This window comes from Myripristis murdjan, chromosome 12 (assembly GCF_902150065.1).
Source record: "Myripristis murdjan chromosome 12, fMyrMur1.1, whole genome shotgun sequence".
NCBI lineage: Eukaryota > Metazoa > Chordata > Actinopteri > Holocentriformes > Holocentridae > Myripristis > Myripristis murdjan.
The window spans coordinates 7,998,647-8,021,015 of record NC_043991.1 but is presented as its reverse complement, the minus strand read 5'-3'; the positions used below and the strand labels follow the sequence as shown (position 1 = coordinate 8,021,015).

The window sequence follows — 22,369 nt, the reverse complement described above, 5'->3', positions numbered from 1 at the left end:
ATGACACCATAATCTGAGAAACAACGCGAACAATGTGAAACTAAACCGTCCTGAAAATCATCTGAGCAGGGAATGGGTGGAGCCATTTCAAGGTGTGTTAAAAGTCCCGAAACCAGAATTTTACACACTGTGGTTGAAGGCTCTCTCTGGCAAAGCAGGTGAGATTTTCTGGTCCTTGGATATGAGGGAATTTAATTACATAATTTCAAAGTCTTTAGAGAAGTTGCACCAGGTATGATGCTGTTACCACAGTCTCTGATGACAGATGATAATCTCTTTAATCCGCAGCTTGTGTCGTCCTTCAGTTGTGCATTTTGCATCTGAAACAAAGCAGACATGACACTGTTCAGGAAATTCCTCGACAATGTTGTACATGACAGGCACCCCGACGAGGGCACCATCATAGTGAGTATTACTTCACCTGCAGGAAGAGGAATCACAGCTCTGTTTTTGATTTCTCTCATTTTGTACCTAGGATTGAAGTTTTATAACTGCTTTTTAATGTTGCACTGCAAAAACGCAAAATCTTACCAAGATTATTTGTCTTATTTCAAGTCAAAAATGTCTTATTTCTAGTCAAAATATCTCATTACACTTAAAATAAGACATGATCACCTCAGAAGTAAATTGTTTTTAGACAATTTTCACTTGTTTCAAGTGAAAATTCACTTGAAACAAGTGAAAATTTGCTTGTTTCATTGGTAAAATTTGCCAGTGGAAAAAAAGAAAATTCACTTGAAATAAGTGAAAATAAATGAATTTTGCCAATGAAACAAGCAAATTTTCACTTGTTTCAAGCAAATTTTCACTTGAAACAAGAGACAATTGTCTAAAAACAAGTTACTTCTGAGGTGATCATGTCTTATTTTAAGTGTAATGAGATATTTTGACTAGGAATAAGACATTTTTGACTTGAAATAAGACAAATAATCTTGGTAAGATTTTGCGTTTTTGCAGTGTGTTTAAATTCTGTGGACTCAGAACCTTATTTACCTGGCAAACACAGTATTTGGAGCACTTTGTAGAGCAGTGAGATTCACTGATAGATCACCTTGCAGCTCATATTGCTGCGTTGTGGGCTTGAATCTCACTCGTGCTGTTTTGCCACATAATCCTCATCTGTCCTGTCAGTCTGCATCGTGGCCCACACTCACACTCCTTGATGACACACAGCAACGCCTTAAAAACACTCTTTCAAACTGAAAACCACCTGTGGCGCTGGAGTCCTATGGATTTACAAAAAAACAAAACAAAACAAAAAAAAAAACACTGTGTTTTGTGCTGCTGTCTTGTAGGTGGTCGGCAAACCAAAGTCTAAGTATTATGGAACCGTCACTCCCTATCCAAACTTCTGTGCCAGGAGTGATGCTGCGGCTCTTGAGAAAGCCATTGAAACCAAAGGTATGATTAAGTTTGGTCATTAACTTTGGTAAACAGGCATCACACTGAGGTTTTTGGCATTAAATTCATAAAATCGAACCATGTGTAATGCGATAATGTCCAATATATTTCTCCCTCACAGGGGTAGACGAGGATGTGATCATCTCTATTCTGGTGGACAGGAGCAATGAGCAGAGGCAGAAGATCAAAGCAGCTTATGAAGAGTCCACTGGGAAGGTAAATTACTATTTATGAAAGGTTGCTCCCAGGGATTGCAAAAGTGGGGATTTTTTTTTTTTTTTGTCTTGTCTTGTTTTGTTTTTCATAAATTTCAGGTGGTGAAAGATGTTATGATACACATTTTACGTACTTGTACACCCAACATTGTGTTTCATATATTATGATATGCATCATATTGAAGATATTCAGTTGAGAAAAAAGTACGATACATGTAATGTTGTTGTCTCTCTGACATCGCTACTTTAATTGCTTTTGGCATTCACGTATTTGCAACACCAAGAGGCCAAATATTATATTTTTTTCCTGATTGCGTAAGCACTATCTTTGAAACTAGAGGCTGTATTTGCAAAACTCTACACACCAGCAAAACATTACAGGGCCTACATCTCTTGCAAAAGCAAACAGTTCTTACGAAACTCTTCAAACTCATTTGCATTAATACAGAACACATAAAAAAAAAAATCATTTAAATAACACAATAGCACACAATAGCACAAACAACACACAAAGCACCAATTACGCACTGACGGCGTAAATGAAAAACACTTGTGGCTTTTGCTTTTTCTGTCTGCAGGAGATAGCAGTTTGCACAGTTTTGTAGTAGTTTTGTGGTTTTGTAGTACAAGTTCTCATGTTTTGCACTTCATTTCAAGGTCAAGCTTATTTTAAAGTTGCAATCTGTATTTTCTATTTTTTTTTTTTTTATTATTTCCTTGCTGTATCCCATTGCAACCCTGTTTTCTGCAAAACACATAGTACCTCATTTTTGAAATAAAACCCATCATGATTACTACATACTGAACATAGTGGCTCCTCACTGTTTGCTGTCTTTGTGCTGCAGCCGCTGGCCGACGCCCTGAAGTCGGCGCTGAGGTCTCACCTGGAGGACGTCGCTCTGGCTCTGCTCATGACTCCTGCTCAGTTTGACGCCCACGAGCTCAGGAAAGCCACAAAGGTAGACAGCAGTGACCTATTTCTAAACTTAGAACTACTTCTAAGTGAACAAAAGGCTTTTAAATTGAGTGGCAGAAGGTCAGAAAAACCAACTCTAAAATTGGCATCCACCAGAAGAGGCAGAGAGACCAATTTGTTTATCTAAAGTGACCTCAGTCGCCTATAAAAACCTCAGTCACCTATAAAAACCTCAATAGCCTATGACACCTTTCTATTGTTCTCATTCTTGAGGAGGTTAGGCTTTTAACATTAGCATCATCCTTTAATTTTCTTATTAAAAGACACTTTTTATGATATATAATTTTTTCAAACCTGTTGTGTTCTGTTGTGTATTTCTACAACCCCTTTTTTATTTCATGGCTGGCACTGTCCCAGATGGTTTTGATTCACAAAATACTACATGTCCCTATAGAAGAGTGCTTCTTGCATTATTATAATTTTAGATTCGTTTACTACTATCTATCCATGTTTTGGTCAGCAGGGCTTTGGCACAAAGGAGGCTGTCCTGGTGGAGATTCTTGCTTCAAGGTCAAACCAAGAGATCCGTGACATCAAACGGGTTTTTAAAGAAGGTAAAAACCCATCGTCTCTGTATTTCCCTCTCAAAAGTGTTTTCACATTTTACTTTATATTTAGCTGACAGTCCTGAATACATTTCAATTAACCAGTAGTGCAAGAGTGAAAGCTGGAGCACCTAAACAATTGGTATACTGTTTTAAATATAATCTTTTATGCAGTATCTTATACAGCAAAGTAAATTATCTCTGTGCTTGGATTTTTTTTCCTCAGAGTACGAGGAGGAGTTGGAGGATGTTATCAAGTCTGACACCAGCGGCGACTTCACTTCGGCCCTCCTGGCCATGTTGAAGGCTGACAAAGACGAGGACAATACAATCGACCTGGAACGGGCCAAAAAGGATGCAGTTGTAATGCATTTTTCTCCTTATTATTACCATAATTCAGCTTTTTATAATTATTATTGTTGTCATTTTACATATTTCTGAACAGTAGATTAATTAAGAAGTTCACTTTAAGAGAAAGCAGTGACAGGGTATAATATTGATTTGTTATGGTGTGTTTTTGCACGATTCTGCAGGCTCTGTTTGAGGCAGGCGAGAACTCCAAAGGCACCGATGTCTCCACCTTCATCAACATCCTCACGTCCCGGAGCGGCCCGCAGCTCACTAAAAGTGAGGTTATATTTGTTTAGACAGAAAAGTATCAGCTGAGCCGTCTGGGACGCTATATTACCAGGGGTTTAAACACACCAAACACACATTTGCAGAGAAAACACGCCCAGACAAACCAAACAGGTGTAACCACACACTCAGGACAGGTAACAGGCAGGAACACACCCAGCGGTGAACTGACATGTGACACTGCAGAGATAAAATCGGCCTTATTTTTAAATAGTGTTCACACTGGGCTCTGTCTGCATCATGAATCCATTACCTTCATCATTTCAAAATAATATGATCAAATATATAGCCTTTGTGCACTCAGTGAGGTAATAAGTTTATTTTGGCCTTAGATTCCCCTTAGCTTTCCCTGAGTTTCTTTTTCTTTTCTTCGTTTCTTCCTGTAGACTTCCTCAATAACATTTAAATTAACGTGAAATGTTTTTTTCCTATAATTTTCATTTTTTTGTTGTTGTACATGAGCTAAGACTATTTCACAAGACTTACTGATTTATTTTATTTTATTTTATTTTATTTTATTTTTAAATTAAATAGACCTCAATGATCTTTTACTTCACTTCTGTGTCTGTTCAGGCTTTTTTTTTTTTCAAATTGGCATGCATTTCTTTTCTTTTCTTTCTTTCTTTCAGCTACCTTGATAATTATGTAAAATGGCACATGAAATCATTTTTTCATAAATCACAGTCTGGTTTTGGTTTAGTCACACATACAAAATATGCATGTAAGAAACTTTCATAAACGATTCCCCGTGTCTGTTTCATGGCTTTTCTCTCTTTCCTCTGTCGTCTGTGCAGCACTGCTGTTACGTAAAAAATGCTACCAATGCAAATTTGGTATCTGTCTTTTGCTTAGTTAAACTGATTGTTTGCACATTCGTGTGTGCATGATGCAAGTCTCATGACGCAGCCTTCGAGCAGTGTGTCAGTGAGAAAATATTTACTTGTAGGTGAATATGTAAATCCCTAAGAAAAAAAAAACACTTTTGAGATGCACAGTTTCTGTCTGACAGCATCTGCCCTAAATTCCTGCTGTGTGTGTGTGTGTGTGTGTGTGTGTGTGTGTGTGTGTGTGTGTTTGTCTTCTAGCATTCCAGACATACAACAGAGTCGGTGATGTCAGCCTACCTAAAGCCCTGGATGCCGAGCTGAAGGGAGACATTGAAGACTGCCTCATTGACATTGGTGAGGAGGAAATCATCACTAGTGTATTGATATTAGCAGATTGAGTATCTATTTAATCACAATAAACAGTAAACATACAGGAACTAACACTGGAGCAGAGATGTGACTTTTACAGTACATACCCTTTCCTACCCTACCTTATACCTTATCAGCTGGGTCTAAATGGTCCTCACTTCAGCCGACCCGCAGTTTTGCACAGTGCCCCTTTAATATGCCCAGGGTTCAATTAAAACTGGAATCTGGGTCTTTTTTCTCTAGTAATAAACAGTATATTGTATTTGTCTGTAAAACATCACATGGCAGTATTAAGATGGAGAGTGTCTCTAGAGACAGCGTCTGAAATTGTACAGTGTACACTCAGTGGCCACTTTATTAGGTTTACCTGCACAATCAGACACTGACTATACGCTATAATGCTCAGGTTTTCTTTTTGTCACAGTAATAGAGGTGTTCATTCACTTCTATGTTTGGCATTGAGCTCATAGTTAGTGCTTCTGTTGTACTGGACTGCATTTTATTGAGAGGTGTTTCTACTATTCCGTCCCTTCATATATATAATAAATAGGGAGGACAAAAAATCAGAAACACCTCTCAATATAATGTAGTCCAGTACAAGACCTCTGCAAACTACAACCTCAGTAATAAACATAGAATTAACTTTACACATTCTACACAATATCAACAAAAAAAATTAACATTATAAACTTTCTTAAAAGGTGGAAGTTATGGTAGGGGCTGTTGCATTGAACTGCATTAGACCGTACAGGTGGACCTGATGAAGTGACACTGCAGCGTGTGGTACAAGGGTAACAGGACCTTGCACACTGTCAAAGAAATAGTACAGAAGACACCAGACTGTATCAGTCTGTAAATTTGCCATGCAATGTATTACTGAAATGTAAAGATTAAAAAAACTGAGCACCAACTAACTGTGGCAGTGGTGACAAGTACATACTTCATGATATATTCAGTTTTTGTGATTTTGGTTGCCTGTCTCTTTGACGTGCAGTAAAATGCGCCTGGAGCAAGCCTGCTTTCTTTGCTGAGAAGCTCCATCTGGCTATGAAGGTAAAATCCTCCTCTCCTGCACATGTCACTGTGTGTGTGTGTGTGTGTGTGTGTGTGTGTGTGTGTGTACACTGCCTTAACCACTTTGTTTTATTTGCCTAAACATCACTGCAGTGATAGTTTATATGGTTGGCCCATACAAATTGAATGGAATCCATTCACTTCCTATGGGTTTGCCATATGTAAGTAATGCTGAATCATTGGTGCATAATTTTCTTCTACGATGTCACATCTTGTATAACACATTGATTTAACACAGATTATTAGGGATGGACAAACTAGTCAGGACTATTTCACTAGGCTTACTGTTTTTTTTTTTTTTTTTTAGCTAATTAAATAGAACGCAATGATCTTTTACCTCACTTAACTTTTCTTAAATTGAAGTTAAATTGATAAAAACATTTATTATTAAGATAGCCAAGTGCATTTTAAATACAAGCCTTCCTTAACACTGACTAATTGACTGATTGGCACTCAACTCAATGACGAGCCTTACTTATAACACATGTAGAGTTTTGAGTTTTTCATGTATTCATGCTCGCTGTTTGTTTAGGTTTTTATTTCGGGTGTTGTTCCCTCTCACAGGGCCGTGGTACGTGTGAGGACACCCTGACCAGGGTGCTGGTCAGCCGCTCTGAGGTCGACTTGAAGAAGGTCATGGACGAGTTCAAGGCCATGTATGGAAAAACCCTGCAGGAGGTCATATCGGTAAATCTACATCACTTTGATAAAAATTTAATGTTGAGTCAGTTCTAATTTTCCATGATGGCTGCATCACGTGTCTGCTGGCAGCTGCAGACTGGTTTTGCAATGCAAGGCGATGCTGTTTTGTTCTGTTGCACTGAAATGAATAAATAGTGTTTCATCTGTCTGCCTGTTTGTCTGTCTGTCTGTTTCACAGGACGACGTCAAGGGGCATTTTGAGAAGATCCTGCTCGCACTGTGTGGACCCCACTGAGGGCCGGAGTAATCACTTCACAGCAGAAATCAACTTATTTCAAAAGATAGATTTTTGCTTTCCTCTCAGGAGCAGCCAATATGAGATCCTGCTGAAATGTTTTTTTTTTGTTTGTTTGTTTGTTTTTTTCCTGAAGGGTTTACAGACATACTACCTGTGTTTTACTGAAGTGATGTTTCAATAAAACTGATGGCCATAACATAACATTCCTAACTGTAATAAGAAATATTTTCCTCTTTTAATACAATATGCATGCCAGCAATTTGTTATATAATTTAACATGACATATTGAGCCTAAGCCATTTATCATTTCTTTCATCACATTTTTGTAAATTTTGTTGTTGAAATAGAAAGTAAGCGCGAGTAAGTTTAAGAGGAAGAAGAATTCAATTTAGTTTGTCAACTCAGTTTTATTTGTGTGGCATCAAATCATAACAGAGGTTATCACAGGAAGAGAGAAAATGACTACAGCTCAGGCATGCAGGTTTTCAGTCCACATTACACACTCAGTGCCACTTTATCAGCTTCATCTGTACAGTCTAATGCAGTTCATTGCAACAGCTCTGCCATAAATTCTACCTTTTAACAAAGTTTATAATGTTCATTTTTTTTGTCAACATTGTGGAGAATGTGTAAATTTACCTATGTGTTTATTACTGAGATTGTAGTTTGCCGAGGTCTTGCACAGGACGACATTATACTGAAAGGTGTTTCTAATTTTTTGTCCTCCCTATTCAAAGACATCTGGAGGGACAGAATAGTGGAAACACCTCTCAGTAAAATGCAGTCCAGTACAACAGCAGCACTAACTATGAGCTCAATGCCAAACATAGAACGGAATGAACACCTCTGTTACTGTGACAAAAAGAAAACCTGTGCATTATAGAGTATACTTAGTGCCTGAGTATTAGATTGTGCAGGTGAACCTAATAAAGTGGCCACTGGGTGTATATATAATGTGGAAAAGAAAAACATATTATCATGCGTTCTTATAAATATAACTCAGGGAGGGAGACATCAAGAAATATCTTACATATAAAGTTTTTTAATCAGTAGTGAGCACAGGAGTGGTCTCGGGGGTCTCTGCGTTTTTCAGGATGATGAAATTGAATAATGAATATAAAATTCCGTTTATGAACTTCCATTTACATTTTAATGAATATTTATTAGCCTAAATAATGATTTTTAAGGAACCTTGCATGGATGCTATTTTTTTTTTTTTTTTTTTTATATATATATATATTTTTTTTTTTAAATCTCTCGTACCCCCAGGGGTACGCGTACCCCCATTTGAGAAACGGTGGGTTACATAATACAGGTAAGCTTAGGGAATGATATGTATAATTTTCTTTTTTTTCTAAATAGATAAATTAATGTGTGTGTGTATATAAATAAAAACACTGGACATGATGATGATGATGATGATGATGATGATGACGATGCGCAGGTCGAAAGCAGCGGCGCGCATCAGGAAGGCTCGTGAATACACGCTCATGACGTGGGTAACCTTTCCGGAAGTGTGGCCTGGCCAGCTGGGATGTCTGTTTTTTTTTTTTTTCTTCTCTCCTTCCAGAGACTTACTGCTTCTTCTTTCATTTCGAGACCACAAAAAACTGTTTACCTCCCAGCTTGAACAGACAGGACAAAACTCAACATGTAGCTAAATTTTCTCGGTTTATCTGAGCGAGCACGTAAAGTGAGCATGAACTGCACGTACGCACGCACGCAGAGCTCTGCCGGCTCTAAAAACCATCCGTTAGCATGCTAGCTAACGAGCTAACTTTTACAGCTTCGGTTGTTTTTCCAGAGGATAATTCACACGGTTATAGATTGAATTAAAGTCTTTTTGTTGATGGTAATGTGAACCAAGGTGAAATGGAGCCATTCCAGCCTCGGTAATCTAATTTCTCCAGACATGTTGAGGTTACTCGGGATTAAATTTGCCATTTACTGCGGTTGGACTTAAACTCGTCAAGTTTCCGGAGCCTCCAGTCCTTAAACTCCTGTGGCGATGGATGAGAAATACAGCAGCAACGTGCTCTCCAGTGGGAAACTGGGCATGGTCGAGGTGCCTAACGCCAGGTGAGTCTGTCATCTCATCCCGTCAGTGTCTATAGGACACGTCACTGCAAAGAAACCCACAGAAACAAGCCATTTTTTATCCGCTGTCAGGCTTAACATCCTGTCAAGTGGCAAAAACTGGCAGTGAAATGAGGTAATCCTGCTTGTTTGCAACGCGAGTCGACTTTATTCAAGAAGTGTGTATCAGTCGAGTCATTTTCTGTATACTATAGTGTATTGATCTTCCTGAATCTTATGTGTTACTACTTTATTGCCAAATGAATCAATAAGATGAATTATGGGATTATCTCATCTCACGAGTCGCTTTTTTTTTTTTTTTTTTTTTTTTTTTTTTAGTTTTTTTTTTTCCAGCCAAATCAGGTCAGATTAAATTTAGTCCAGCTCATGGGAGTCTGGAAAATGTGCTTTTTTTTTTTTTTGGTGACCACTTTGCAAAAAAGTCAAAATCAAAGTCTTCAGCCACCATGTGAGCTGTATTGTTCTAACCCTGTTTTCTTGATGCATTCACAAGTTATTTACACAAGAGATTTTTGATGAACAGTCAATGTAGATATGATGACAACAGAACAGCTATGATAGTCACATAAGTTGAGAAAGTTGTGTCATTTTGCTGTAATGCAGCCTTTAAAACCAGGAAAAGACAACACTTCATGATAGCCATATCCCAAATCCCAGATGATACGTTTTTCACAAAATCAACATTTAGGCTACCCAGTTTCCCCTCAGGGATCAATAAAGTATTTCTGATTTTGATTCTGATTCTGATATCAACGTATTGTTCAGCCCCAATAACTTACATCCTTTTTTTTTTTTTAAAAACTTAAGTAATATTTAACTAATTCTCTTTATCAAGACCTTGATTTACTGCAACATGTTTTTATTCCACACAATATGGTGCTAAGGTAACTAAAAAAAATCAATTCAGTCTAGTAAATTCAACTAAACATGGTAAGTGGGTGAAATCATTTTGAAGCTTTCAGAATTTAAGCTAAAAACCTAATAAAAGGCATGTACATTTTTCTAATAACTGAGTGTAAAGTTACACATGAGCAAGATTTATACTGGTGAGCAGCACATCCTCACCATAATCCTTTTTGAGTTTGGGCTCGAGAGTTTGTTCAGTCAACAATTACTCTTCCAGGCGCTGAGATTGCTGGCTTTCCAAACTCGCTTCCTGGCCTGTACTCCGTTTTGGAAAAACCCAAAAATGTTGGCGCTCAGTGCAACAAATGAGCAACTGGCGTTACAGCACATTTTACTGCAGTGGAAAAGGAAATCACAAAGGAGTAATATTTTTCAAAGTGATATATATGTTCTCTAATTCTCTAATTAAGGTCACCGTCACATTATAGACTCCTCCGTACCTACTTATAATTAGTTCACTGCATTTATACTCTCAACTAGAGTCATGCTGCTGAATGAGCTAATTAAGGAGCACAGTTTTGACATGACTTGGTCTGTGTGAAGCCTCATAAAAGCCAAACATTTTTCTACATCTGAGCAAATGCAAAATGTCATTAATCACAAACTGATTGGAGGAGTAAAACAGACGTGGACTGTAGTAAATGGGTCATAACCGGGTTGTAAATTCATTCATTTGGGATGCCGGGCATCTTCATTTCCCTCTGTGTTTGTTGTCTTTACATTAAGAAGACTCTAGGCTTCATTTGGGAATACTTAGTGTGCTGGGCAAGGCCACAGTGGCTATACAAAAAAACAAACAAACAAACAAACAAAAAAATACTTGCACACAGAACATGTGAGGTTGTCCAACAGTTCCTTTATTCGACAGCCCACAGCATACCAAGTCAAAGCCAAGCTCTCCGTTTTTACTGCGGCCTCCTTCCCAGCAGAAACATCAGAAGGACTCAACTGATCAAGATGTATTTATTGATTTTCTCCTCTGGCTTCATCGGCACCAACAAAGTGCAACAAAGTGAAGTTGCATTATGGGCGACTTCTGGTGTGAAAACAGCAACAACTCAGACTTTTGGAGGAGAGAATTTGTCGCTGGCAGAAATGGTTTCCTCATAAGAGTTTATGAGCATGGCTGCACATCCACTTTGGCGTGTTTTCATGTGGCCTGCCGACATGCAGCGAGACACAATCCACTTCAATCAGCTGTCACTTGGCGTTGATGTTGGGTCCTTTAAGGCCAAGGGAGAAACGAGGATATCAGGAATATCTTTCATGACATTATCTACAATGAAAGTGCTTGTTTTTTCAGATAATGCCACTATTTGTAATTATTAGTACAATAAGTAGTTCTGCAGTGCAAAAGTACTACCTAAATAAATGTCCACAGGTAATCAAAAAGCTAAACTAAAAATAAAAAAACAAAACTAAAACTTTACAAGATATTGGCCGAGCCTGATTATCTCAAAGTGCCAGATTTCATTCCGAATTACCCGACCTAATCATGTGATCTTTTTTTTTTTTTTTTGGGTCAGAACATAATATCATATACATGTGAGTGGGTTAATCCTTCATTACCATGACATTGTAAAAAGTATTTAGGATACATTATCCCTCCAGCTAGAAAATGCCTTTCTTATTTAAGGTCCTACCAAAACGTCTCAGTAGGATTTTTGGGAACAGGATGGGAATTGGAGTCGAGGTCTTGATATTTTCATGGAAAAATAACTGGGAACATCTGGGTGCCGGAGGAAAAGGTCACATCATGTCGAAGTTAGTTTGATGAACTGTTACTGACACAACACCAGCATTTAATGTAGGCTACACGGTGTCAAATTCAGGGGGGCTGCTCTCTTTTAAAATGTTTATCATTAGATGATATATGAGTGTGCTGTATTGCATGGATTTATGGCAAGGTGCACATTTTTGTCTCATATTCTCTCCAACCCTAATTTTTTTTTTTTTTTGTCTTTCTTTTTTTCAGGTTAACCAGGTACTTAGTTTTACTGCTCATCTCCAAGGTCCTCAAGGCGCTTGGGATCTTTGAATCATACGATATTCTCAAAGTTGTCCACATTGTCCAGTTTATCTTCATACTAAAATTAGGGTAAGTATATATTAGCTTATTTATTGATTTCTATTTCATTCCTTTTATCTTACAGAACTTTGTAATTAAAGCAAAAGTGCATTACTTTTGTTGTTATTATAACCTTGTTTTTGTTTTCTTGTTATTTAAAAAAATGGATAATTTCAGCACCATCGTCAAAGATTTTTAACCCAAATATAAAATATCAATTTGTAAAAGGTGACAACAATGCTGACAGTGATCACTTTCTTTTTCCAGGAGTGCTGTTATTTTGCTTTTCTTCCAAAAGCCTTTCTCTTCTGGCAAAGTCATCTCAAAAAGACAGGTTTGTCATATTTCTTCCTGCTCCACTTGCGCCTGATCCAGTTTTTCTCTCATCTGAGAAAATTAATCTTTCCCATGATCTTTTCCCCTTGGCTCTTGTTTCTTTATCAAGCACTTTTCTGTCATTGCTCATCAATTGAGGGACACATGAATATTTATTAAATCCATTAGTGCAGTGACCTTTGCATATCTTACTGTTGTCTACATGTTTATCTGAATGTTTCCAGTTGCTTCCATCAGAAGTTGCTGTTGATAAATGTTTTGAATGAAAGCATTACAAGTAGCTGTTGAAATGTTTTCATAACTTGCACTGTATTCTTCATAACTTGCACTGTATTAAGTCATTGTGACAATCTGCTGTATTATTAATATAATTTTTTTCTCTGTGTCCTGTTTTTTTTTTTTTTTTTTTTTTTTTTTTTTTTTTTCAGTGGATAAAGTTACTAAAACACGCTGTTATCAGCTGCATCATTTCCCTCTTGGGTTTCTTCGGTCTCACTCTCTGTGGACCTTTGAGGTAAAATGTCTCCATATCACCATGACTGTGTTTATTCACATAGCAATTAAAAAACACCACATTAGTTAAGTGTGCATATTTTCACATTTTTAGCTGTGTGCACATACATCAGTTTAGGGTTGGGAAATATATTTATATATCGATTTTGCAACATGAGACTAGATATCATCTTGGATTTTGGATATTGTAATATTGTGATACTGCATAAATGATGTCTTTTCCTGGTTTTAAAGTCTGCAATACAGTAAGGGGATGAACTGTTTATCAAAAATATTGTGTGTAGATATTTTATGAAAGTGCCAGTAGTCATCCCTTTAGTACTGTCACAATATAGGAAAAAAATCAATAAAAACTTAAAAAAGAAAAACAATAAAAACAAAAAAGAAAAAATATTGTCACAGTAATCGATGCTGTTGTCTGATGATCCAATTGACGATTTGATTGACCTGATTAAAGCCTCGCTCATGTCTTTCATAGGACCTTGTTGCTTTTTGAGCACAGCGATGTGGTCGTCATCGCTCTCCTCAGCGTGCTGTTCACAAACTCAGGAGGGGGGCCGTCGAAGGTATGAGGCCACACAAACACACACCGTCGAAGCCCATGACTCTTCTCTCACCTGCCAGGGGCTGTTAAACAAAAACAAAATTAGCTGCCATTAACATTATTCAAAGAAATATGTCACACTGCCCAGTTCAATTACTATTTAATGCCCTTCAGCTACTTAAACTTGCAATAATCAGATTATTGCAGAAACAATATTGTTACCTCTTTAGACTGCAGAAAAAAACCTACAAAGACACACACATGTGTATATACACTCATATTCACTGATGAAATATGCACTACATGCTATTACAACAGACAAGATACCACTGAATAATTTTCAAAATATATTTACAAACACACAACACAAACTATACAATTTGCATAAAAATAGACAAGACACCTTGGTTAATTTCATGCATATAATGAGGTACGGTGTGCCGGTTTAAAACTTGCACTCTTTTTTTTTTTTAAATTCATCATGAGTTTCAGTGTAAGTGAAATTAATGCATTTTGAAGCGATTTGATTGGCCCAGAGGAGTGTATGGTGGTCAGAAGGGACAGTGACTGAGAATGGGCCTAGAGGCAATACTATATTTAACCGAGGCATTCAAATATTATTGTCTCAGAAAGTAAAAATATTTATCTTGTAAAATAATTGTTTTCTGCTGGAGACAAATTGTAGCATCATGTACCAGCATGTGTGCCTCGGGATCACGCTGCTTCAGTTTGAGTAAATGTAAAATAGATATTTGACACCGTGGTTGAAATTACCAAGATGATTATGATGATATGTTTTATTGCTGCCATGTCAAGTGAAATGTCTGCGTGCTTGAATCCTGCAGACCAGAGGAGCTGCCTTCTTCATCATCGCTGTGATCTGCCTTCTCCTCTTCGACAACGATGATCTCATGGCAAAGATGGCCGAGCACCGTATCCTTTGCTTCCTTTTATTTAGGGGCAGCAGTTTGAGTTACTGTTCATTGTTTATGTGGAGCAGAGGTTTTCAAAGTGGGGTACGGGGACCCCCAGGAGTCCTTGAGGGCCCTCCACAGGGTCCTCAGCAAACAGGAATTAGTTAAAATCACTGTATTTTAAACACAATAAAGCCAATAAAATTGTATTTTTTATTCTAATTTTCAGGTAATTTATTTATTTATTTATTATTATTATTATTATTTATTTTATTTTATTATTATTATTATTATTTTGCTAATTATCTGGTATTTATTGTGCTGATTTGTGGGTAATTTTCTTGAATTTTCCCCCCTAATATTTTACTGCTGTTTCAGTAGTTTTACGGTAGTTTGCTAATCACCCTTTCCCTGCATCTTTTTGAAAGAAATCCAGTGAATTTGCTCTGGTTTCAAAGGGTTAATTAAGACATTGCTATGACATAAAAATATGTATGTTCTATAAAGTTTTTATTAGACCACTTTGAATGTATTTGACAAGTTTGAGGGTCCCGAGGGAAAAATAACTTCCAAGTGAGAGTCAACTTGAGGGTTTACAGGATGATTAAGTTTGAAAACCCTTCATCTAGAGTCGTTGTTGTTTATTATCAAAATCTTTTTCTGCGCAGTGTTTGCCTTGACTTTATTTAACTAGCTGAGGGACATCATGACAGCGCCCTCACTCATTTCCTTTACACAGCCATTGCATTTTTAGGGGTTGCAGATCACAAGGTAAACAAAAGCACATCTGACATGTTTAAGAAACTATTTAGTCCATTCTTTATACAAAATGAAGTATTTAGCTGAGTTGTTATAGTCTTTTATGTTTCCCTCTTCCTTTGCTTTTATTTATTACTATTTCCACTGTCTTATTTTCCTCTGTTTGCCCTTTAGGGTGGAGTTGTGTTGCTGGTGGTGTCTCTGTGCCTGAAGGTCGGCTTCCACACCGCCTCTAGGAAATTATCAGTGGAAATCGGAGGAGCCAAACGCCTGTACGCCCTCGACAACCTGGTTTCTGCCATGGTCCTGCTGCCCTGGGTCATGGTGCTGTCAGCTACTACAGAAGTAAGCAGACAGAGCACATGGCAAAGAGAAAAATGTACTGTATGTGCACTAAACTGGCACTGTTTATGTTTGCAGTGAGCTAATTTGGGTACCTGTGGGGTACAGCTAATTTCTCATGATTGTTAACCTCATACCTCTTAGCATTTCACATGATCAGTTCAGTTTATCAGTCGTTTGACAGTGAAGACGTGTCTTAAATGTGTCTTAAATTATTGTGAAGATGGGTTTGGGTGGGAGTTTTTGACTTGGCAGAATGCACCACAACACATCCCAATAAATAAGTTACTGATGTTTTGGTTGTGCAGACCTTCCTCAAAATGATCTCATGTGAGGTCTGCTTGACTTTACTGTCAATATATGAGAGTGAATTCCCTCTGATTGAATTCCAGGTGTGCAGACTCACATTGTGCAGAATCAATCATTTTTAAGACTAAAAAAAATTGCGTTATGCTTGGTCCTTCAGATAATTTAACCTCTTTACTGACTGGGTTTCCACTGTCCCTCTCACCCCAGAGCAAGGTGGAGTCGTGGTCGTCCCTCATCCTGCCTTTCGGGATGATTGTCTTCTCAGTGATGATCCTGGAGTTTTACGTGGAGTCCATCTGCAGTGCAAAGATGGAGACACCGAGGTGCGCCCGCTACGGCACCATCTCTCTCTTCCTCAGTGCCCTGCTGCTGGCCAACTTCTGGACCCACCCGCTGACCGACCAGCTGCGCTCCATGAGCAAACCCCCGCAGCAGGACAGCACAGAGCACGTGCTCTCTGGAGGAGTGCTCGTCAGCGCCATCTTCTTCATCATGTGTAAGTAACAGCGGTTCAATGGCACGACGGTACTGGGTGAAGATTATAATTATCACCTAATCTGCATCATCTGTGATACTCTTACACTTTACTATTATCATCAATCAGTGATGCTCATTGAGTTAGAGATTTTTCTCGCTGGTGTACTTACTTCACAGCTGGATTTTACATGTTGACAGAGTAATAATTTTCTTTCACATATATTTTTTTTGTCCAAACTCTCTCTCTCTGTCATGGTGCAGCCTCCAGTATTCTCTCCTCTCCATCAAAGAAAGGACAGAAGGGCACCTTGGTCGGCTACTCGCCTGAAGGGACGCCGCTGTACAACTTCATGGGCGACGCCCTGCAGCACACATCCCAGTCCCTTCCACGTTTCATCAAAGATTCGCTCAAACAGATCCTGGAGGAGTACGACTCCAGGCAGATCTTCTACTTCCTCTGCCTGAACCTGGTATGAACAACCTCAGACAGGAAACATAAGACACATAGCTGAGTGTCATGTGGAAGGTTGAAGATTTTATCAGCATGATTTTTATCCACCAAAATTTTATGAAGGCATCTCTGGTGTTGGTGTGGAAATTGTGGAAAAAATGAAATGAGCCCTGTGGATGTCATGAGAACAAAAATGACAGATTATAGAAGTATAAAGTTTTAAAACAGTTGCATTTGAATTAAATTGAATTGAACAGAATTCAATTTAATTAAAAAAATATTTTGCTGCACACCAATAAGGTTTGACACCCACTTGGTAAATAAACTGTTTATTTAAACATAATTTGCAAGTAAAAGACAACATGACAGTCAGCATGTTTCCTTGTATTGCTTCATGATCAATACGCAAACCATGTCGCTTGCCATATCTCCCTTTAACTTGCATAATAAAATACTTACCTGCATTAGTATTATTATTACTATTGTAATAAAAACATCTCTAGAGGGACAACTGTGTCCCATCTGATGCAAGTCTGTGTGGCCCAAGGTTAACTCCAGGGCGTTGACATTGATGATGATACCACTGTGTAGCTGCAGTGTGCACACTATCTGTCCACCTCTGCTCAATATATTGACTTTTGAGTGAACTCTGTTCTGTGAGCTTAGTCGCCCAAACCAGAAACTATCTTTGCAACGCCAGTGACACACGTGTTTGCATCCTGTTTATTGCTTTCCATAGGATAGTAGAGAATAATAAACAAAACACAGTGACTGCAAACTCTTGACACAAACATTATGCACATTAAGCCATGTACAGTTATGATTTTGTACAGTGTGTTAGTGCACTAAACTGTTCAATGGGGGTTCACACTCCTGATAACCGCTGTTTATTAGCTGTTGCTGGAATTTGAAAAATAGCTTTCTGCACCCAGTTCTTTCAAATTCTCATGTCTTTGATTAAGAAGAACACAAAATCACTTCACACCCAACGTATCCATAGACCAGCTTTTTTGCGATGGAGAAATGGGTAGATAGATAGATAGATAGATAGATAGATAGATAGATAGATAGATAGATAGATAGATAGATAGACTTTATTGATCCCAACCAGGGAAATTCTGGTGTTCCAGCAGCAACAGTAGAAAATGGGAAAAACAGTAGAAAAACAGTAGAAAATGGGTTTTCAGTGTGTAAACTGAAGCTAACCTTTGCCTTAAACCAAGATTTGATTTCAGACCTTTTGAACATTTTGATCTATAGAGCTGCATATTGATGATTTTAGTCTGGATCTCAACTTGTGATTGTCTTAATCTCTGTCTTTCCTCTCTAGACTGTAAAATACTGGAAATGTGATCAATGACATCTGTTGATCTCTGTGTTTTTTAGGCTTTTACATTCGTGGAGCTCTTCTACGGCGTGTGGACCAACAGCCTGGGTCTGATATCCGATGGCTTTCACATGCTGTTCGACTGCTCCGCTTTGGTCCTGGGCCTTTTCGCTGCCCTCATGACTCGCTGGAAAGCCACCAGGATCTTCTCCTATGGGTGAGCCTACTCGAGAAGATGGAGACACTGGAATAATTTAGGGGCAAGACATTCAGAAGTCAGCTGGATGTTGATAATGTCCTCACTCATGGCCCTTTTGTTTATTATTTTCCAGGTATGGTCGTGTTGAGATTCTCTCTGGGTTCATCAACGGCCTGTTCCTGATGGTCATAGCTTTCTTTGTCTTCGTTGAGTCCATCACACGACTGGTGGATCCTCCTAATATCAACACAGACATGCTGACTGTAAGTGAACTTAAAGCCTTGTCAACACATGATAGATACAACATTTGCTCCATGTTGTGGTTTCTGTATTTCCCTTTGCAGCTGAATGTTTTTTTTTCATGTTATCTCACCATACGTCAAACATCTAAACCCGCTGTCCTTTTTGTTGTGTCTCCTGCAGCCGGTGTCGGTCGGAGGCTTGCTGGTCAACTTGGTGGGTATCTGCGCTTTCAGCCACGCCCACTCCCATGGCGGCAAAAGCTGTTCGTCGCACGACCACGGCCACTCGCACCACGGGCACAGCCACAGCGAGCACAGCCACGGAGGACACGGACATTCACATGGAGGCCACGGGCACGGCGGGCACGGCGGACACGGCGGACACGGCGGACACGGGCACTCTCACGGCTCGGGGGGTGGAGGCATGAACGCCAACATGAGAGGTGAGTAGTAAAGCGCTTTGAGTGGTCGTAGATGAGAAAAGCGCTGTAGAAATGCAGTCCATAGGTTTCTCCTTCAGGTTTACTTTTGCTGCTGCTTTAGTGCCTCCTCTCCCCTTCCATTTTACACTTTATGCCTTAGCTTTGGTATTTTTTACTGTATTTTGTAATGCAAATATGTATGCCCCATTGAACATATTGAATCAGTGCTCATTTTGGTAGTATCAAATTAGGAGATAAGCACATTGCCCCAGCTCTATTCTCTACGGTCGTGAAAGTCCTGGAAAAGTCATGGAATTTGGAAAATTTGAAAATTGAAAATATATTTTCCAGGCCTGTAAATGATTCATATCCCTTAGGTTTTTGGAAAAATCATGTTTTTTTTTTTCTATTAATGACCTTAATCTTGACAACTCAAGCTAGAACCTTCAGTTAAGATATTTTTTTTTAATTTCCTTAATGCCAGCATTCGTATCATTCCAGGAAACCAGCCAGTGTGAGTCAAGAGACGAGGCGGTTGCTATGAGATGTATTTTATTTGTTGTGCAGTTCCTCCCCCCTAACTGTAAAGTTGTTTTCCTCATTACACCACAAAGTCCAGTCTCGGAAGTTTGGAATGAATTTAGGGAAAAGTCATGGAAAGGTTTTGGAATTTGTTTGGCAAATAAAATTGAATAGTTTTGTCCCTGTTTGGACTTTTAAAACAGGACTCTCAGCAGTCAGCAGGAACTGTCAGCTGAATAAAATGCCCGTGTTTGGTTTCTGTCTTTCATAATTCCAGGAGTTTTCCTCCACGTTCTGGCGGACACTTTGGGCAGCGTCGGTGTGATCATCTCCACCATCCTCATCCGCCAGTTCGGCTGGTTGATTGCGGACCCGATTTGCTCGCTCTTCATCGCCACCCTCATTTTTCTCAGCGTCATCCCGCTGCTGAAGGACGCGTGTGAGGTTCTGCTTTTACGAACTCCTCCAGAACATGAGAAGGACCTGAACAGCGCTCTGGAAAAGGTGAGACGAAACATATTCACTGATTTTTTTTGTTTTTGTTTTTGTTTGTTTGTTTACTGGGCAGTGCTTTTATTGCACATCACATGTATTTGCATTGAAGGATTGCGCTGACGATTTGGTAAATCTCTCTAATTCAGTTTTTCTTTTTTTCTTATGTTTGCAGTTTCACCTGTGTTCATTATTTGTTTAATTATTTCTCTGCAAAATTCTCCATCATAACAAATGACTTATTATTTCAAAATCTTACTAAACAACTAAAATCAATGGCATGAAATGATTTTTGTGGTAGATTTTTTTTTCATCTAAAATAAATTTTGCAAAGAATTTCATTGGGGAAAAAAAAAAACAGCAATAGCTTGAAATAACGTACATCACTCCGCAAAGTTGAAATTATGCCAACCTGACTGGCACATTGTCCTTCTTGTTTGAAGAAAAATAAGATTATAAGGACCCCCTTGCAGAGTCCGCAGGCACTTTGGATTGTTTACACTTCATCCTGTGTAATATGAATCTGTAAGACTCAATACTCCAGTAAACGACTTCTTAAGCTGTCTGTTGTTTTGCATCATACTGACACTGTTCATTTTCACATTCGTTCAGATTGAAAAGATCGAAGGAGTGCTGTCGTACCGAGACCCGCATTTCTGGAGGCATTCAGCCAGCGTCATCGCCGGGACGATTCACCTGCAGATTATGTCGGATGTCGTGGAGCAGAGGATCATACAACAGGTGGGTAGAAACTGAGTCAACTAAAAATTCATCACCACATATGATTTTAAATGTCATCTTAATTGGTTGTACTATTATAAATGGTTCAATATTTACTTCAGGTGTGTGCACAAAGTCAGAATTTTGGTTTTAGTGATTAATATTTAATCTGTTCTAAAGGTGTTGAATATGTTGGATGTTTTTTGAGCTAACACACATAAAAGCAGAAACAATATCACATGTACAGGCACACACTCGAGCTGGTAAACCTTCTGTGAGGCTGGCCAGGCTTCACAATAAAATGGAATGAATACACAAATAAATTAGATTATTTGTTGTTTGTAGGTGACTGCCATTTTGAAAGACGCCGGGGTGAATAATCTCTCTGTCCAAGTGGAGAAGGAGGCCTACTTCCAGCACATGTCTGGACTCAGCACAGGATTTCAAGAAGTGCTGGCCATGACGCAGCAAATGGAGTCCATGAAATACCTAAAGGATGGGACGTGTATTATGTAACCTCCATCTGTGGGACCAAACAAAACTTTACCGCTTCTCTCTCTCTCTCTCTGTCCATTTTTCAATGAAATGTATATGTGTGTGGTTCATGTAAAATAAATCTGAATATATTGATTTTACCTTTTTGTTTGAGCTGCATTTGTTTTCTCGTGTGGTGTAAATAGGAAAATCCATTTTTAATTTTTGTTGTTTAAAAAGTTTGGCTTTTATTTAAGAGCATTGAGAAGATCGCTCACTCAGTGTGATTGAGACTGGCTTAATTTTTATGTATTTATTTATTGATTGATTGATTTTCAGTCTTTTTTTTGGACACGAGAGCATACTGTCTGGAGATATTTTGATATAAAGTTACTCTCAGCTCTCAGGACACACCACTGAAACGATGCAGCTGAAATACATCTAGAATATCCACACATCAGCAATAACATGACTGAACACCATGCTGTTGCCCATGTGAATAAATACTGTTAAAGCTACTACCACAACATATCACAGTGTGTGGTGTTTTCCTCATTTGACAAAAAATATTCCTAGTTCCTTAATTTGTTAGGATATATAATAACGCAATCTCCTTTTTCTTTTTCTCTTCAGTTGGGAGTAAAACAGTGGAGCTGTTTGTACAACTAATAAAACTAATTATAACTAGAGAGAGTGAGATATTTCCTGGCACAGGGGAGCAGTGTGTAGGTGTGTAACTCGACTCACTGATGGGAACATTTTCTTGCGAACATTACTGTGCATTCATGCTGCACAAGGGATTGACCGATACTGATTCTTCCAATACCGATACTGATTATTAGAAATCCAGGATACAATATCTGATACTCATTTGTGGTAAATTTGACAGTTGATTTTTTTTTTTTTCAAAATGTACAGTAATGCCAACACAAATCTCACTTTGAAATAAGTTTTAATTAACATTAGTAAAAAAAATATGAGGATGAGGGTGAGTGTGAGTCTGATCTAAGATCCTATGAAGTAGAGGAATACTGTTACTGGTAGGAATTGTATTGTGTTCTGAGTACAAATGTATATAGTATGCTGGTAATTGTATTATCTCTCGATGAAAGCAATAAAAATAATTATAAAAAAAAAAAAAAAAAACATTAGTAAAAAAAAAAAAAAAAAAAATGCAAGATTACCAGAAAATAAGGCAAACAAGCAAATAGAAAATTAGCTGAAAAAAAATACAAAAAACATATTTATAATGATTAAAATGACATATTTAAA

At 38.3% G+C, this 22,369-nt stretch overlaps 2 protein-coding genes across 3 annotated transcripts; both read left to right on the top strand.

The window, feature by feature from the left end:
* Positions 1-113: 113 nt before the first annotated feature.
* LOC115368930 (annexin A1-like) lies at positions 114-7,170 on the top strand. 2 transcript variants are annotated; one of them, XM_030065376.1, is made up of 12 exons: positions 114-158; positions 289-405; positions 1,296-1,401; positions 1,523-1,617; positions 2,462-2,575; positions 3,056-3,146; positions 3,364-3,500; positions 3,671-3,764; positions 4,859-4,954; positions 5,964-6,022; positions 6,608-6,730; positions 6,924-7,170. In XM_030065376.1, exons 2-12 carry the CDS (start codon positions 337-339, stop codon positions 6,978-6,980), a joined length of 1,041 nt encoding a protein of 346 aa, XP_029921236.1. In that variant the 5' UTR covers positions 114-158; positions 289-336; the 3' UTR covers positions 6,981-7,170. The 2 variants fall into 2 exon arrangements, with proteins under 2 accessions (XP_029921236.1, XP_029921235.1); XM_030065375.1 differs by having other exon boundaries at positions 3,053-3,146.
* A 1,327-nt stretch (positions 7,171-8,497) lies between these two features.
* Positions 8,498-21,628, top strand: slc30a5 (solute carrier family 30 member 5). The gene is made up of 16 exons (XM_030065861.1): positions 8,498-9,062; positions 11,962-12,084; positions 12,322-12,388; positions 12,819-12,904; positions 13,382-13,469; positions 14,293-14,380; positions 15,056-15,132; positions 15,295-15,465; positions 15,979-16,267; positions 16,510-16,718; positions 18,086-18,243; positions 18,359-18,488; positions 18,649-18,910; positions 19,689-19,915; positions 20,516-20,644; positions 20,969-21,628. The coding sequence occupies exons 1-16, from the start codon at positions 8,992-8,994 to the stop codon at positions 21,137-21,139; spliced, it is 2,346 nt and encodes a 781-aa protein (XP_029921721.1). The 5' UTR covers positions 8,498-8,991; the 3' UTR covers positions 21,140-21,628.
* The last annotated feature ends 741 nt before the right edge of the window (positions 21,629-22,369 follow it).